This window comes from Ursus americanus, chromosome 11 (assembly GCF_024610735.1).
Source record: "Ursus americanus isolate L20-20 chromosome 11, mUrsAme1.1.p, whole genome shotgun sequence".
NCBI lineage: Eukaryota > Metazoa > Chordata > Mammalia > Carnivora > Ursidae > Ursus > Ursus americanus.
Window position 1 is genome coordinate 24,690,888 of NC_142137.1, and position 17,708 is coordinate 24,708,595.

General features: G+C 38.7%; 1 protein-coding gene across 4 annotated transcripts in view; it reads right to left on the bottom strand.

Annotated features, from left to right (window-relative positions):
• Nucleotides 1-17,708, bottom strand: part of PDSS2 (decaprenyl diphosphate synthase subunit 2) — a 233,325-nt gene that overhangs the window by 131,604 nt on the left and 84,013 nt on the right. For all 4 annotated transcript variants that reach the window (XM_045806956.2, XM_045806957.2, XM_087865360.1 and 1 more), the window contains exon 2: nucleotides 2,744-2,878. In XM_045806956.2, coding sequence (XP_045662912.1) covers nucleotides 2,744-2,878 — 135 coding nt within the window. The remainder of the gene's footprint in view (nucleotides 1-2,743; nucleotides 2,879-17,708) is intronic.

Consider the following 17,708-nt stretch of genomic DNA (forward strand, 5'->3'; position numbering starts at 1 on the left):
CAGCAGTTTGGAGGTGAATTAAAAAGCTCCCAAGTCAGTACTTCCCTCAAATGTTAAATAATTCACCGTGGCATTATAGATACAAGCCTCCAGCAAAAGTTACACTTGAACAATTAAGGAAGCAAGAGCCAAACAAATGACTTCAGTGGTAGAGAAACAAATTATGGTTTCTCATAGTACTGTGCCAAATTACATTTTCACATTAACAAGTGTGTAAAACACCCAAGCTTCACCAACGACTTACTAGATTAAGTTTGATTATAGAAAATAGCCTGGAACAACACACCAGGATTATTTGCTAAACATAATTATGGATCCTATACACTTGGGTATGAAACCCATTTATTTTATTTATAAAGTTTTTATATTCATAATGTACCACCTACTCTTTTGTAAAGTTCTTTTACAATTGTTCACGTTACAATCATCTGTCAAATGTGTTATATTCCTATAAAGGATCAGAAGGCAATGCAACTGTTTCTTAGTGGCTAGATAAGAAATTCAAAACACAAGATCACATCACAGTACACTGTGCACACAGATATCAGCACCTGCATAGTAGAAAAGGGGCACACTTAAGAGTAACAGCGGGGTTTAAATCCCAACTCTATCGCTTTCCAACTAGAAGATTTCAGACAATTCTTAATTTCAGTATTAATTTCTTTTTCTGCAAAATGGGAATAATTCATTTATGCAAATATTTATTGAACGCCTACTATGCATCAAATAGTACTTTCCAAGGGTTGTTTTTAATTTAGAATGTGAGATAATAAAATATAGCTGGTGTTCATTAGAGGTATGTATGGTTACCTAATTGCAAGAGCAGAAGCCTGACCAATCAATTAGGGTCAAAGTCGACAGACTGAAAATCAACAGAGCTCCTAAAGGAAACAGAGATACATGGGATACAAGGTGCTATGGGATCCATTTGCTTTCCAGGGATTAACAAGGTTATTGGTATTTGTTACAGATCTTTATGTGTTTTCTCGGTTAATTCAACTAAACTCAAGCAAGGGCTCTCTACAAAACTCATAAGGTAAAGTTTTGAGCTGTAACTCAAACAGGTTGGGGGAAGGATGTAAAGGTATAAAAGATGTGCCAACTTACTTTCCGTTCAGAAGTTTTTCAAAGACACGCTTACAAGAAGACCCTTTCTGGCATACTAATTTAATGGACAGTCTAACCTGTATGGGAAGTAAGTTCGTTGAATCAGACTAGACAAGCAGAATGGAATCAAGAAAAAAAATATGAAATTTGGAAGGAAAAGAACTGTAGCTGGATCCTCAACTTGTCTCATTTGCCAGTTGCGCCACTTCGAAAAAAATCTCAAGATTTTTGAAACTCGTTTGCTCAAGAGTAAAATAAGTGTAACGACAACTCTTACCTATAGCATTTTTGTAAGGATCAAATGAGATAACTATAATAAAAACGGTCAGTAACCTACAAAATACTAAACAAAAATAAATTCTTTCACAGTGAGTAGGGACTGAAAATGATCCTAAGGTATCCTTTTTGGTGAAGATACTTGCATGGATAAATGGTAAAAGGTCTGCAAAATTACCCTGGCTGGAGGAGGGGTCATTTGTAGCCATGACAGTAATAACTCTGCTTGCTTGTAAATGAGGAAGGGTCATTAGACTTCACAGCTGGTAAACAGTAGTCATTTCTAAATACCATATAAGAAGAAATGTATGGATAAAACAACTAGGAACAAAAAAAACTAAGGTGTGGATTGATTTTTAAAGCAAATCCATAAGATATGTTAGCCATAAGTCAAACTTCCTAGAAATGCTTCCTTTTGTGAGGAAAATTTCCTTGTCACCCCTGTTTTTAGAGTGGTTCTAATTTCGCAGGGCAAAGTCCACCTGAAGGGGCTCCAGAGAGGCTTTTAACACAATGTCAAGTACAATAAATACTAAGTTAAATAAAGTTATTGTTGATATGCTATTACTAAAAAATATGCAGTGATTATTTTATGCAGTGATTTAAAAAAAATAAAACTGAAAATTTTAAGTTTGGATTATAGGAAGCAAAAATGACTCATACTCACACATTTGTTTTTTAGCCTAAATGTGTAGGAGAAAAAATTTCTTATTCCAGTAAGCTTAGTAAAAACCTCTTCACCATAAAAATAAGCATAATAAATACAGCACTGAAGTACACTACTTCTCCTAAAATGATAGTTGCAACATTATTTTATAGTTAGGTATCATTTTGAGTAGGTTTAAAAATCAAATCCCGTACTAAATCTCTATAGAGAAACAATGATACTATGACGGCAAAGGAGGGGTAGTCATGAATAGAAAACTTTAAATGGCCAGAACAGAAATGAAAGTTCTCAAGACAAATGTACAGGGAAATTTACCAGTTATGCATGGAGCCACTAAGTCTATCAGACTTGTTAAGAACAATAAAAATATATTAAAAAGGGGGGGGTGCCTGGCTGGCTTAGTCAGGAAGAGGGTGCGACTCTTGATCTTGGGGTCATGAGTTCTAGCCACACACTGGGTGCACAGATTGCTTAAATAAATAAATAAATAAATAAATAAATAAATAAATAAATAAACTTTTTTTAAAAAAAAGAACAATAAAAATACATTTTTAAACCTTTAACAAAATAGGTTGATCTGTACTTGAATAGACATAGAATGACAAAGAACTAAATAGTGATCTCCGCTGACCACTGTCCAGGAAAAGGAAACACAATTTTGAAAGCAATGTCAAAAGACTAAGTTCTTCTTACCATGAATAGATCCCACTGACCATGTCATAGTTCTGACATGAAGTATTCATGCTGCTGGGCCCAGCTGCTTTAGAAATAAGTAGCACCACCAAGCCCCTCAACTGGAGGTTATGCCGGCTATCATGAACAAGCCCCCTGCAAACAAAGAAAGAAGAGGATTAATATACTCTCACAGAATCGGCCACATCAAGTTAGGAAATTGCTACTATTCACCCAGACTTCCAAACTCAGAGAATGGGACTTGGGGAAAGAAAGAGAAGTGGGGGAAGAAAGAGCTAACAGCAGAAAGCAATGAGTTCAGGAAACAACTACAGAAACCCATGACTGGTTTCAAAAGTGACAGTCTCCAATTATGGGGCCTAATGATCTGGCTTCCTCCTCTTTCTGGCTTTTCCTATGGTCTGACCCTACATCTCACAATCTCAACCATTTGCTCAACCCATAGTTTTAAACTGCTCTATGGTAGCTAATAGCAACTGAAATACAAATTGCATGGCTTGGATGAACTGATATTATTTGGTGATGATGGTGGGAAGGGAGAGTGGTAAAAAATGATTTCTGTCTTCACAGGTAGAGAAGATGCTCAGAGAATTAAAGTGACAAATCCAAATGACTTAAAAATTTATTTGATAAGTAAAATGGAAATGTATGCCATCAGCAAGTCTTGCCATTTCCTATTATTTACGGAAAGCATTATCATTCTAGACAACAATATGGCTTTAACTTAGCATGTCATTTTATTTTTGCGATGAGTATTGAACTTTCATAATTTCTACTATAACTAAGGCCAGGAATTAATCGGGTTTTTTTTCCTCCAAGTATTGCAAACGGTTGCCATATAAGAACTAAATGGCATCACAACAAAGAGAGAGAGAGAAAGAAAGAAACAAACAAACAAACAATGGGCAATATATTATAATAAATTAATATTTAGAAATATACTCATGAGCACTAATCAAATAGATAATATCCATACATAAATAACACACAAACATAGTTCTTGAATGTAGTGAAAAAAGTATTAAAATCGTATTATACTTGGTTAAGTTATTAAGTCCTCTTTGGTAAATTTTGAACAAAGAATTAATTTAAATTAATTAACACAGCCAAAATTAATGAGTTAGTTCACTACTTAAGAAAAGTCTTTGCCCGGGGTGCCTGGGTGGCACAGCAGTTAAGCGTCTGCCTTTGGCTCAGGGTGTGATCCCGGCGTTATGGGATCGAGCCCCACATCAGGCTCCTCCGCTATGAGCCTGCTTCTTCCTCTCCCACTCCCCCTGCTTGTGTTCCCTCTCTCGCTGGCTGTCTCTATCTCTGTCGAATAAATAAATAAAATCTTTAAAAAAAAAAGGAAAGAAAAGAAAAGAAAAGTCTTTGCCCCTCATGCCTCCAAACAGAAATTTTAAAAAGAGCCCCTTTGTACCCTTCTTGGTTTCCAAATAAGGCAGATCTTCAGGCTCTCTGCAAAGGAACAGATATAGCTCTTTGTCTAATTATATTTTCCCCTCAATCCAGTAAGTGATCATCAGCAAGTTTGAGGGGTCAGTAATTTAAATTTCCTAGGAAAAAAGAAGCTAATTTATAGGAATTAAGTTATATCACAAGAGAAACAAATAATCATCAGAAATACCCAAAGTTGCTCATTGTCATGTAGCTTTCTACTTAGACCCTACAGACCTGAATGGGAGGGAGGCTGGGAAGCACCCTACTTTATAACAAGTAAATGTAAAGTGGGAGCAGGAGCACTTTTTAAGTTTTCTGCTTTGAATTATAAATTTTAACTTATGCTGCTAGATCCTTATTAATGTATGACCTAAAGTGAATCTTTATTCTTCTCTTTCTAGATAATAATATTAAAGAGAAGGTCTGAATTGGCTCTTAATTCTAGAAAGGGAAAAGAGGAAGGTGAGGCTGTGTGTGCGCGTGCATGTGCTTGTCTTTTGGGGGTTGAGCCTGGTTAGGGATGAAGGATATGATGACATAGTAAGACCTCCAAGAGGGCGAGAAACTGGAGAAAAGTCTGACTACATCATGCTGATGAAACAGTTCTGACAACAGTTTTGACACCTTCCTCAAAGTTCTCAGAGATGGGTCCTTTCACAGAAGACACAGACATAAGCTAAGAAGAAGAAGGAGAAGAAAAGCAACAAATACTATATAGTGCTTCATATATGGCAGGAATTGTTCTAAGAATTTACTATATATTAACTAAATTAATTCACAAAAACTCTAAAAGGAAGGTACCACAATTACTCTGATTTTGCAGATGAATGAGGAGAATGAGGCACACCGAGAGATTGTGCAACTTGCTCATGGCTGGTAGGCAGTAGAGCCTTGACGAAGCCAAGATTTGAACCCAGGCCAACTGGCTCTAGAATCTATATACACTCTTAACCATCAAGCTATAGTGACTCTCCAATCTGCTTCATCTCATGTACAAAACTATTTGCTAATAAGTCAAACTAGAAGAGTGCAGCTTCAGAAACAGTTTTTTTAAAAAAAAATCCTTTTCCCATTCGCTAGCTGTATGACTTGGAGACTGTTACCTCTGCTATAAAATGAGGTTAATGATGTCTACTTGCCATCGTCATTTTATGCAAGAGGCAACAAGAGTAAAGTACGTAACACTGTGGAAGCAGGTGGAAGGTGATCACATAATCAGAAAATTACATTCTCTGTCCTTATGACTTTTTTGCCACCTATTTTTTTTCTCAACTCATATTTCTTTCTTTCTTCTAGTCCATTTCTCCTCCTATCTCTCAAAGTCTAGCCCACTCTACCAGCATACATAATCCCCTATAAATTTCCTTTTCCACCTCCCAAAATAATAAAAGTTGAGGAATTCTTCCCACACACCCCCACCCTCTGCAAACACCATCATACATCACTGAAGCACTTGCCACTTTGAGAACGCATTCTGAAAAGGTCAGGAAGAGAAACTGTAATGGACTGGCTGACAGAAACCAAGAGGACCGTCAGAAAAGCACACCTGACAGTGGTTAGCAACCTGGAGAAGAGATTAACAGCTTAAGTAAATTAAAAAACTGCTTCCAAACACCACTTCTTTAAATTTCTTTCATTAACACCCTTAAAAAAAAACAGTACCAAGAAAAAGTCCACAGCTCAAAAATTAGCTCACAATCAAAAGAAAATAAGAAATTTTGCTTCTGAGCATAAAAAAAATCCCTAGGATTCTATATTATAGAGATAATATGTTTATTCGAGTCCAGGCTGTACTTTGCCTGAGTTGTACTTTGCACGAGTTCTTCTCAGTGCCTCTCTTTAGGAGGGACACTGATGAGCCCGAGCATGTCTAGAAGACGGTGAAATCTTCTACCGCCACATGCATGCCTGCAGAAAAGGCTCTGGATGCTAGCTTGGGGAACAGTTAAGTTGGTGTCCTCCAATTTATCCAGGCAAAGATACAGTGAATGCTCGCTGCCTGTTAGGCATGGTGTAAACAACAGTGGAGGACATGATGAGGGCTGGTGAGCTGTGCTCTCCCTTCTTGTAGATAATACAGTCTGGATTAAAAATCCCAATAAAATGTGGCATGAGCTACTTTAGGGGATGAACAAGGGCTGTGAGAACACAGAGATGGGGCCACTAACATAACCCGGGGCAAAGAGGGGTGAAAGAGACCGCCCTGACACCTAAAGGATGAGGAGGAAGTAGCCAGGGGAGCTAAAGCTGAAAGGGAAAGTGAAGGGGGAAGAAAAAAAAAGGGGTTCCAAAGAAGAAACAACATGGGGTGAGGGTTTGAAGGAAAGACAGGAGGGCACAGCGATTTCCAGAACCAACATGGCAGGAGCATAGCATGTGAGGGGAAGAGTTGGGAGAACGAAAGCTAGAGGAAGGCATAACAGTGGTCTATTTGTCTGAAAGGGCTAGAATTACTGCAGAAGCTGACACGACTGGGTAGAAAATATGGAAATAGAGCAGGCCAATTCTGACTCAACCTGAAGAAATTAAAAAACAAAGTAGCCTCTGGTGGTGCTGAGGCCCTTGTTAAACAGAGATGTTCGGGAAGCTGCACAGCCTCTGACACACACATTAGAAAGAAGCCTGGACTATTTGACAGCTGAAGTGTCTTTCTTACTCTGATTCTTTATGCTCTCACCTCAGTTATTTAATTATCTAATACTCCTACAATATGTATAATAGGTCTAAAAATTGGAAGAATCCTTTATTGTCGTTAAAATTATAGTGTCATGAATGAAAGCCGTATTTACTAACTTGAAATCTTTCTCACTGAAGTTCTACAGAATTGTGTTCCTTTTAGCTCATGTCAACTAAAACTTCATCACTCATTCAGTCAGTCAGTCAGTCAGTCAGTCAGTCATTCAACTAATTCAGACTGAACACCTTCCATAAATTAGGCACTGTCTAGGCACAGACGCAGTGGCGAGCAAAACCAGGTGTGGAGCTCGTGGAGCTTGCGAGCTAGTGGAAGAGACTGGAAATAATGAAAGAATCACAAAGATATGTAAAATTACAACGGCAATAAATACCACAAAGGAAAAAGATGGTACCTGGAGGTTTGTAACAGGGAAACTGACCTAGCAAGGGAAGTCAGAGGCTTCACTGAGGAAGTGATGACTGAGTTGATACCCAAAGGAAGAATAGGTGTAAAAGGGGATAGTGGGAAGGGAACAGACAAGAGGAGTATACCCACAGCACAAAACCAGGTATACGTGAGGATGAGAGCACCGTACGAAGTGAGGCTGGAGACAGACAGGACTAGACCACACAGGATGAACAGGCCATATGAAGACTTTGGCTCTTTACCCAAAGAGTGATGTGAAGCCACTGTAGTTTATATTAAGCAGCTGGTGACATAATCAGATATTTTTTAAAAACCCAAAAAAACAAAAAATCCTGTCCTCAGTGGAAAAACAGCACAGGTGGAAGGGAAGGAGGAAGACAAAGTGGGTATGAGGAGACGTGTTAGGAGGCTTCTGCAGCAGTCAATGAGAAACACGGGGGTAGCGTGGTAGATAAGAGAGAGGTACCAAATCTAAAGTAATATTGCAATTCAATTTAAATAGATGGTGGATACTATGCAGTCCTGGAAAATTAGCTAATACGGATATAGCACTAATTTTAAATAATATAATCCTGAAAAGTCTGTAGTTGAATTTGGGGGCAGGGTAGGAGGGAACTTGGCCCCTTCCAAAATTCTGCTCCAGATCTACAACAGATGGAAACAGCAAACACTCACTAATATTCTAATAGTGACACAATTTCGTGATGGACGTAAGGACTGAATAGGTGAAACTGGGCAACCCAGCTCTATATCCTTCTCACGTTATGGTTTTATGGCTAACTGCATCTCTCACCTCATCATCGTATCTTCCCACAGCTACTACCTTCCTTCCAATCCTGTATTTCAAATCCTCAAATCACAGCTATGGCACTTTTTTTTTTTTTTTTTTTAGGGGGAAAGGGGCAGAGGGGGAGACAGAGTTAGAGAGAGAGAGAGAGTGAGAGAGAGAGAGAGAGAATCTTAAGCAGCCTCCATGCCCAGCACAAAGCCTGACGTGGGGCTTGATCTCACGACCCAGAGATCCTGACCTGAGCCAAAGTCAAGAGTCAGATGCTTAAGGGGCTGAGCCACCCAGGCCCCTGACACCTTTCCATACAGCCTCTCAAATTCCATTTCTTCAACACATATGTACCAAACATGAGAGGTATATACAAATAAATAAGTGATATAATAAAAGAGTTATAATAATAGGTTCAAATATATTTAAATTGAATAATACAAGCAACAGATACCAAAGGTAGCAGAGTAACAAAAAGCCATCAGTGCACAGAGGAAGAAAGAAAACTGCTTCTTGCTAGAGGTGCTCCTGACAGTAGAGATAGCATTCAGACTGAGCCGGAGAGTTGGTCAGGCTTCCCTGAGCAGAGAATGGAGGTAGGACTGGAATGGGGTTAATGGAATGGAAAGGGGGGCATCTGAGGAGAAAGAGACAGGTTATGCATGATAAGAAGGTGGAAGAATGAGGAGCAGGTTCAGGAGCTGTGGGGGCTACCCGTTTGGGCAATATGTGAAGGTGAACAAGCCCAAAAAAAAGACAGCTTAAAGAATGAAGGGCCTTGAGAGTCAGGTTTGGCGGTGGGACTTTATTCTGCAGGCAATCTGAAGGCAGGGATGGTTTGTCAGCAAGCGAGTAATGTGATCAGAGCTAAAGACTAAAACTGTTACTCTGGGCCTAATATCGTTCCTCTGGCAGTAGCACGTTGGATGCAATGGAAAGGACAGGGAAGATTAGTTAGGAGTAGCTTCTTCCAATGGTCCGGGTGGGAGATAATGAGGGCCTAAATTAGGGCAGTGGCAGCAGTGATGGAAAAGAAGAGCTGAATGATGGCCGCAGCACCGAGGTGGAACAGGCTAGTCTGGCCAGCTGACTGCATGAGGGGAGACCCTCATGCAGTGAAGGAAAGATAAGGGCTGAATGTGAGGTTCAAACCTGCTTCCTGGAGGTGATGATGCTAGCATTCATGGGGATTGGAAGAAAAAGGAGAGTTAATGGGGAATTAATGAGCTCAGTTTTGGACATGTTAACTTTGAATGCAAGAAAGACTGCCAGATGGAGATGCCCAGCAGGTAGCTGGGAATGCTGTGGCTACAGATTTGGGAAGCATCTTCAAAGAGGTGATGGCTGAATTAGTAGGAATTGATGGATGAGATTCCGAGGAAAGAAAAAAAGAGAAAAGAGGCAAGGGAAGGGATGAGAAGAGAAAAGGAATCTTGGAGAATTCCTTTACTTAGGGGACAGAGGAAGGATGAGTAACCAACATGAAGGAACACAGTGGGTCCACAAACAAATAAAAGGGGTGTCCGCAGATACCCAGAAGAAGTGTGAACATGCGTGCACAATGGAGGGAGAGAATTATTAACAGTGCAGTGCACAGAAACTAGGGCCAGTAGCTGCTTCTTCCATGGGCTTTTATGGTACTTATTATAAACCTCTAGTTTCATGCTTAAAACACTGAATAATAAAAATGACAGCAACGACACAAACGACAACTACAACATGCTACAATGCCAGGCATGCACTGTCTTCAGTGCATATGCTCGAAACCTCACAAAACCCATGCAAGGTAACTGGTACTATCTCTTTATAGATGAGGAAAATTAGAAAAAAGGCTGAGAAAAATTAAATAATAACTAGTCACACCAGTCAACTAGTAACGGAAGTGCCAAGATCTAGACGTAATTTGGACCCCAAAGCCTAGGCTCATCATGCTTTACGGCCCTGCTCTTTAATTACTGGCTCACAGGTACTACACCTCACAAGCCTGTGAAAACCTTGAAGGTACTCAGGCTTGTCATCTTTGGATGCCTTGCACCTAGCAGAGTAACTGACATAGAACAGGTCTCCAAAAAAATGCAAGATGAGAGAATAAATAGCTTCAAGAAGTAGAACAGCAGATTCTCCATCTTGCACATCCCACCCAAACAGCCCCACTACTATTCCTGACTTTCCTCATCTCTTCTGTTCTCCATTTGCTACATTCGGCCAGTCAGCTCTGCGTCTTGAGTCCCTCTTACTAAATCAGAGTATATTCTTTTAAAGGGACAGCCACACAGGAGAAAAGCCCCAACATACCCTAAAAAACATGCTAGGATTTTAATGCTATGCTGGAAAGTTACCGTATATGAGAATTATACCACATTAAAGGACCTACTCCTTAAGTTTTAAATACAGAGAACTCAATATATTGCAGTGTTTGTGTGTTTTGTTTCCTCATTTAGGAGAAGTGACTGAATTCACTGCGGCATCAGTGCCCGTGAGAGAAGGCTTGTCCTCACTTTGAACAGAAGGTAGAGATTACTTCCAGATGGAGAGTTGAGGTAGGATGGCAGAACTGGGGCACGAGAGAAAACTTTTGAGATGTATGCTCAAGAGTTCAGAATTCTAATTTATGCCATGATTCAAATTACACTCTTTTGGTACATTTATAGTCAAATATTATGGAAAGACTTTACCACCTACAAAGAAGGGACCATCACCCTAAGTCAGCTCAAAGCACCTTGAAATAAAACTGAATGCAGAAGAATCAGTACTGCTCAGACCCCCATGAGAAGAACTCCCTCCACTGCTAACACCTAGAGGTACAGAGTTTTACTATTTCATTATCCCACTTTACATATATCCAATTTCAATAAGTCAATCCAAAAAACGTAAGCATCAAAGATACCTGTCAAATCTAACATACATGAGGTGGGTTGATTGATAAGATTCCTAATAATGCTTTAGGACAGTGATGGCAACTCCTAGACACAATTTTTTGAAGTTTATATGCAGATAACTAAAACATAAGGATTGCCTACAATGTGCAGTTTTTGCCAAAGAACCATTAGAAATACTCTGATTTTTCTGAATGCTGACTACAACCTGCTAAATTGATTTTGCACTAATGAGTTGCAACCTGCAGTTTTCTGAAAAACAGTGTTTTAAGTCACATAAAGTATATGATATATAAAGTCAAAAGAACTGGAAGCATAATGTGAAATTAATTAAGTAGGAATAGAATTATCACCATTTAAAAACAAAAAATCTGTCCATATACTAGAACAAATTTAGTGTTGCAAGAAAGCATTAAAACTTTTTTAATGACATGGAAAAATACTTAAAATGTTAAATGAAGATAGAATGTAAAACTGTATACATAATATCTCAATTATGTTTCAATATATGCACATACATATGCATATAAACAAGGCCAAGGACAAAAACTAGAAAAAAATATGGCAAACATTAATGTTTTAAATCTGGGTATCATTATATAGGTGTTCCATATAGAAAGCGTCCTTGTATCTTTCTGTATGTTTAAAATATTTTGTTTAAAAAATGAAAAGAAACAAGATAGGAAGCAAATACCCCTAAATGGTAATAAGCGTTAATAAACAGATTCTTTGATTAAGGGTGATTTCTTTCATAAAATGCGTAAGAGCACAGATCTCTTTTTAAGTCTGGAGAAAAAAGTACTGTATTTTAAGAATAACAGAATTTTAAGAAGGCAGATGACTTACTACATTATAGTTGTGTTTCTCATTTCAAGAAAAAAATTTAACCCACATTTAATGAACCCCAGAGTCCTATGTTGGGTGCCTTGCGGGTTCTCATATTTCACCTTTAATTTCTCTAAGATTTAGACATAAGGCCAATGTTTAAATGGTATCAAAGAAGTGCTGTTAAAAAAAATATATAATTAGTAATTCAATGACAGTAATATTACTCAGTTGTAAAAGAAAAAAATTAACACTCATGAAAATTGTTTTAAAGCACTATAATTTGAGGGAGACTAAAAATAGTCTGCATGTCACAGATTTTTATATAAAATTAGCAGAAGAACTGGAGGTTAATTTCCATTGACAAAATGACCCAAATTGTATTATTCCTGCCATATCTATCCTGAGACTAAACTGCCCTAGACTTGAAACAACTTTAGGGCCTGGGGTGACCAGCTCTTAGAATCTGGGAGCTGTAGCCGTCACTGACATGGCTCGAGGGCCACACGCACATCCCACCCGAATTAAATCCCTGAGGGACATCAGGGCCAAGGAACTGCCTTACCAAAGCCCTCCCAAAGCTGCAATTAGGTTTGATGGGCATGTGGCAGGAGACAGGCGCTGGAAAAAAAAGGAAGAAGAGAAAAGTAGAATGGGGGTAGGGCACAGGGGTTGCCGAGCGGCGGCGGGGTGGGGGGTGCGGGGCGACAGAAATCAAGCCAGGAGCTTTTCAGAAATGATCACTAACACCAGTAGTTTGATGACACGTGATTGAAATAAAAAAGTATAAAATAATGCCATAATTAATCAAGTTTGCAGCAAGATGTAAGCTGGCCACCTTAGAATTAAACCATACCACCAGGAAAACAAAACAAAACAAAACAACAAAAAACCACGAAGACTTTCACTCAAATGGTAACTAAAGATTTAAAAATATGAATGTAGGAAATTAGGGTCATTTAAAAAAATAATATTTTGATCACACTGAAAACTCTTAAAATTATCTCACACAATAATTTTTACATACAGACCTCTTTTGTTCACATTTAAAAAAAGCAATTTAGTGTTGAAGCAAAGGGGTAGAAAAATCGAGTGCTGGAATACAGGCATCATTACACTCCACAGACACACGAGACTCACACCACCACTCAAGCGGTGACACTGGCTAAGAGCTAGCGCTGTGAATTACACCTCCTACTACCACCATCCGTCTGCACAGGGAATAAATCAACCAAACATGAATGAGTGTTCCCTTAATGCTCAGTGCTTTTCTCAACTTGCAGTCCTGATTTCGATAGACTCTGCCACTCAAAGAGAACTGCTCTCAGATTAATCTTCCATAATTTTCTACGGTTTTACTCGGCTAGTTATATAAGCACATTTTTTTTTATTGAAAAAGAATCTCTTTAGAAAAAAAAAAAGAATGTCTTAATGTAATACGCAATTTGTTTAGTACTTGGCGTATCAGTCCTATTAGCTAATGAAGGTGGTCCAATGGTGCAAAATTTACAATATTTGCCTGAGAATAAGTTGGAAAAGATAGAAAGGTAAAAGGTCATTCAGTTGGCTTTTACATAATATGAAGAGATGAAGCCAAAAGTAAAGATATGATAGCAGATGGAAAAAGCCAGTAAAAATAAGCAAGTTGAAAAAAAAATGATGAAACACTTTACAGAGAAACAGATAATACCTTAAGGGCAAATTGGGGTGGGGGTTGGGGTATAGCAGACTGAAATGCAGCATGGATTTTGGTAGGAGAAACGAGTTTTTTTGTTTTTTTTTTTTAAGATTTTATTTATTTATTCGACAGAGATAGAGACAGCCAGAGAGAGAGGGAACACAAGCAGGGGGAGTAGGAGAGGAAGAAGCAGGCTCATAGCGGAGGAGCCTGATGTGGGGCTCGATCCCACAATGCCGGGATCACGCCCTGAGCCGAAGGCAGACACTTAACCGCTGTGCCACCCAGGTGCCCCACGAGTTTTTTTTTAAAATGAAGAGAAAAACAATCAAAATCTAAAACCATATTGTTGCAACATGATGGTTCAAAAATCAGGTGCAAAATTTTTAGGAACATCTCTTTTATTTTTCCAAAAGAAACTGAAGGTAAAGGAAACCAAACCATGGAAGAATTAGAAGTGACAGGTGGTAGGACACAGACTGCCTGTGTTCATCTTTCACAGAATTTCCACAAGAGAAAAGATCTCATGACTGGCTGCCTAAGTTCAAACCTATTAGTTCTCATAATCACAAATACTGCCACCCAATAACATTAAGACCTTACAAATATTTAAAATAATCACCAGGGCACCTGACTGGCACGTCGGTGGAGTGCACGATTCTTCACAGTGACTTCGAGCCCCACTGTGGGGGTAGCGATTACTTTAAAAAAATAATAAATAAGCAAGCCACTAACAGAGGTAGTAAAGGGGAAAGATTACTATGATAGTGGCATCTCTCAAATTATGTGTGTCAATAGGAAAACATAATTCAATTTTTTATAGTTTCATTCACATGATAATAATTAATAGGATGGCACCTACTGAATGAAGAGAGAGATGCTTGGGATAAATTACACACAGATTATTCTAGGCGATTTCATCCTCAGATAACAATAATACTTGCTGTACTCTACTAGGTCACAAGGTTCTGGGGAGAAATCTGTCATTTACTAGATTGCCACCAAGCTTCCTTTGGGTAGCCTGACTGTCTCATCCACCCTGGTATGTCCCCAGGCCTTCACAGGTGTTCACGCATCTAACCTGACAACCGTCCTGTGAGGTGGTAGTTTTCTTCATTTTATGATGAGGATACTGAGACTCATAGTTTATTTTCTATCAGTGATTATCACTGATATACTATACAGTTGTATTCATTAATTTCAGTTACTATTTGTCTTCCTTGACTAGAACACAAGCATGTTACAACGTATTTACTTATCCACAGTTGTATCTCCACTGCTTAGAATAGTGCCTGGCACACACAGACACTCAATAAATACTTAATGAATTAATAAGGTAACCTGTCCAAGATTATATAACCACGATATGAGAGACTTGGGGCTCCATCCAGGTGTCTGCCTCCAAAACCCATATTCACCCAACGAGAAATAATGATCACAGCAGCATTAAAATAGAGTAATAAAAATGAATGGTGGCTTAGAATCAGGGCTTAGAAAGTACCTTATAGGTAAGAGGTGTGAAACAAATTTTTAAAGTTAACTTCTCCTAAGCACCTCTTTAAAACTTCTCTTGATTACAGGTCTGGTGCATTGAGAGCTGGACAAGCAGTTGGGTGCAGCCTTCTCCTTACAGGCAAGTTCAACAAGACTCACAGGCAGCACAGAGCCAGAGGATTTGTGGTCCATTAAACACAAGGCCATGGGAAGCTTTGAATAGCGCCCATTCACACAGAGGCTGAGTAAAGTTTGCGCTGCAGTGAAAGTGCTGTCCAGGTTGGAAACCACAACTAAAAAACAACAACAAAAACCTCACAGACTGCAGGAGTAGCCAGCGTCTACACCACAGCCAAGGAGTCTTACACCGAAATGAGGATCTGCATAGGCCCAGCCTGTGGCTTATGGCCTTGTGCCCTTTTGGTGGCCTGTGACAGTAGAACCTCTAAAATAGTCCACAAAATTGTAACTTTTAGGGAAGGAAGAGATGACATTTTTCTCCATTTTTTACCGAACACCTTGGATCTGTTCCTTGAAATTGGGCAGAACGTGAATTTCTCCACAAAAATAGTTACTGAATAATTTATATACATTCTATGTTTTTATTTCTAGGAATATATTAAAATAAGACAGGAAATTTATATTTAGAGACTTTTTGTTCCCATCCTAATAGCTGTATTTTTTCCTAATTCATACTAAAATAATTCATTTTTAAAAGGTAAAAGAGTGTAAAGTATAGCACGATAGCTATACTACAAAGTACTGGGAAATGTCAAAAATACTGTGGTGTGATTAGGCTTTGCCTCATTAGGGTGCCATTTCTCCCCCCCCCCACCGCCGTTTTCCTTCTGGAAGAGTCTGGGGCATGAGCTGAAAAGGACAGCGCTTATTTCACTAGAAATGAGAAAAAAACGAGTGAGGTAAGTCATAGATTCTCCCCTCCCCACAAATAAGATAGTGGAACTTACAGACATCCATCTGTCTACCCTTCTGACTGACGTTCTGGGGGCACGAGCATGGGCAATGCGAGCGGGAGGACAGGGAGCAACCTGCCAGTTTTATAGCACATACTGTGAGCGACGCACATTACGTGCGGTCAACAACTTCGTGAAGGAGGTACTACAGCTATCTCCAGTTTACGGGGTGGGGAAGTGGAGGCTTGGAGATAGGTTAGTTTCTTGTTCAAGGTCAAAAGTAAGTGAGATTGGGACTATCTGACTCCAAAGATGCTCCCATACTTATTGGTTATGTGTTCAAGTTCTTTGGTTCCCAGGGACCAATAATGTAGAGGCAAGAACAGGACTCCAAAGTGAAAAGACGGATGGAACTTAGGAGTAAAACAAACAAGCTAGGTTTTGTTTCCTGTTGGTACAAGGCTGAAGAGTCTCTGAACAATCACTGGAGTATCAAACTAAAATAAAACAGCTGTTGTTGGTTTTTAAACTCTATAACTACTCAAATAAAAAATTAGTATCTACATTTATTTCAATGTACAGACTTGTAGCACACTGTTTACTTCATATTTCTAAACTGAAATGTTTCCATCCGTATCAAGCTCACTTTAGCACCACAAACAATAAATAATCCAAGATTCTAAACACTGCTCACTGATACACTAGGAACCCATTCTTGTCTACTTTATCCCAGAAATAAACCCAAGTAATAGTTAACATCTACTGCATGGACTACTCTTTACTCTTTATATACATTTACTCACTTAAACCTCATGCAAGGTTTTATTCTAATTTTACAGATGACGAACTTAAACACAAGGAAAGTAATAGGTAAGTGGTAGGGCCCTGATTTTAACCCAGGCATTAGGATTCCAGAGCTTACATCGTTCCTTACCCTCCCTGCCCCTTCTTAAAAAACCAATCTCAAACTCACAGCAAAGTTCCAAGTACAGAACAAAGAATTTTCTTTTCCCGAACCATTTAGAAGTCAGTAATACATCACTACCACCTAACTCTCAGACGCCATTAAGTTTTGCCAATTATCCCAATCATATTCGTTAGAGCAGAAGGATCCCGTTCAGAATTACACATTGTACTTAGTTGCCATGTCTCTGGTTTCCTTTAATCTAGAACAGTTTCTTAGTTTTTCCTTGACTTTCATGGCCTTGATGACTTTGAAGATTACAGGCCAGTTATTTTGTAGAAGTTCCCTCAATGTGGGTTTGCCAGACGTCTCTTCGTGATTGGATGCAGGTTGTGCGTCTCTGGCAGGAACATCACAGAAGTGATTTTGTGTTCTTCCCACCTCAATTTCAGTTTGTTTCCTCACAGCAGATTTTCACTTTGACCATTTGATTAAGGGGTATCTACCACACTTTTCCATAGTAAAGACACACTTTTCCTCTTTATAATTAATAAGCTTTGTGGAGAGGTACTTAGGAACTATATAAATATCCCATTCCTCACATATCAGAGCATGCCAGACATTGGTGAAGACTTAAAATCATTGCTTCTCCTGAGCAAATATGTATCATCAGCTCAATAAAGTAAGAAAAAAAAAAAAAGAACTGGGAAGATGAAAGTGTTATTTCTACAGACAAATTTTCTTAAATGAATAAAAAAGAAAATTTATGAGGTTTAATTGATAAGCAAATGAGTGAACAGTGAAAGCTTCAATATTTGAGATACACAGTCATTATCCTGTCCCTGAAAAAAAAATTCCACATTTAGTAATAATGATAATGTAAAAGGTAAAGGAAAAGGTCACAAATAGAGATTTTGTTTTACATAATCGCTTTTAAAAAGATACTCAAA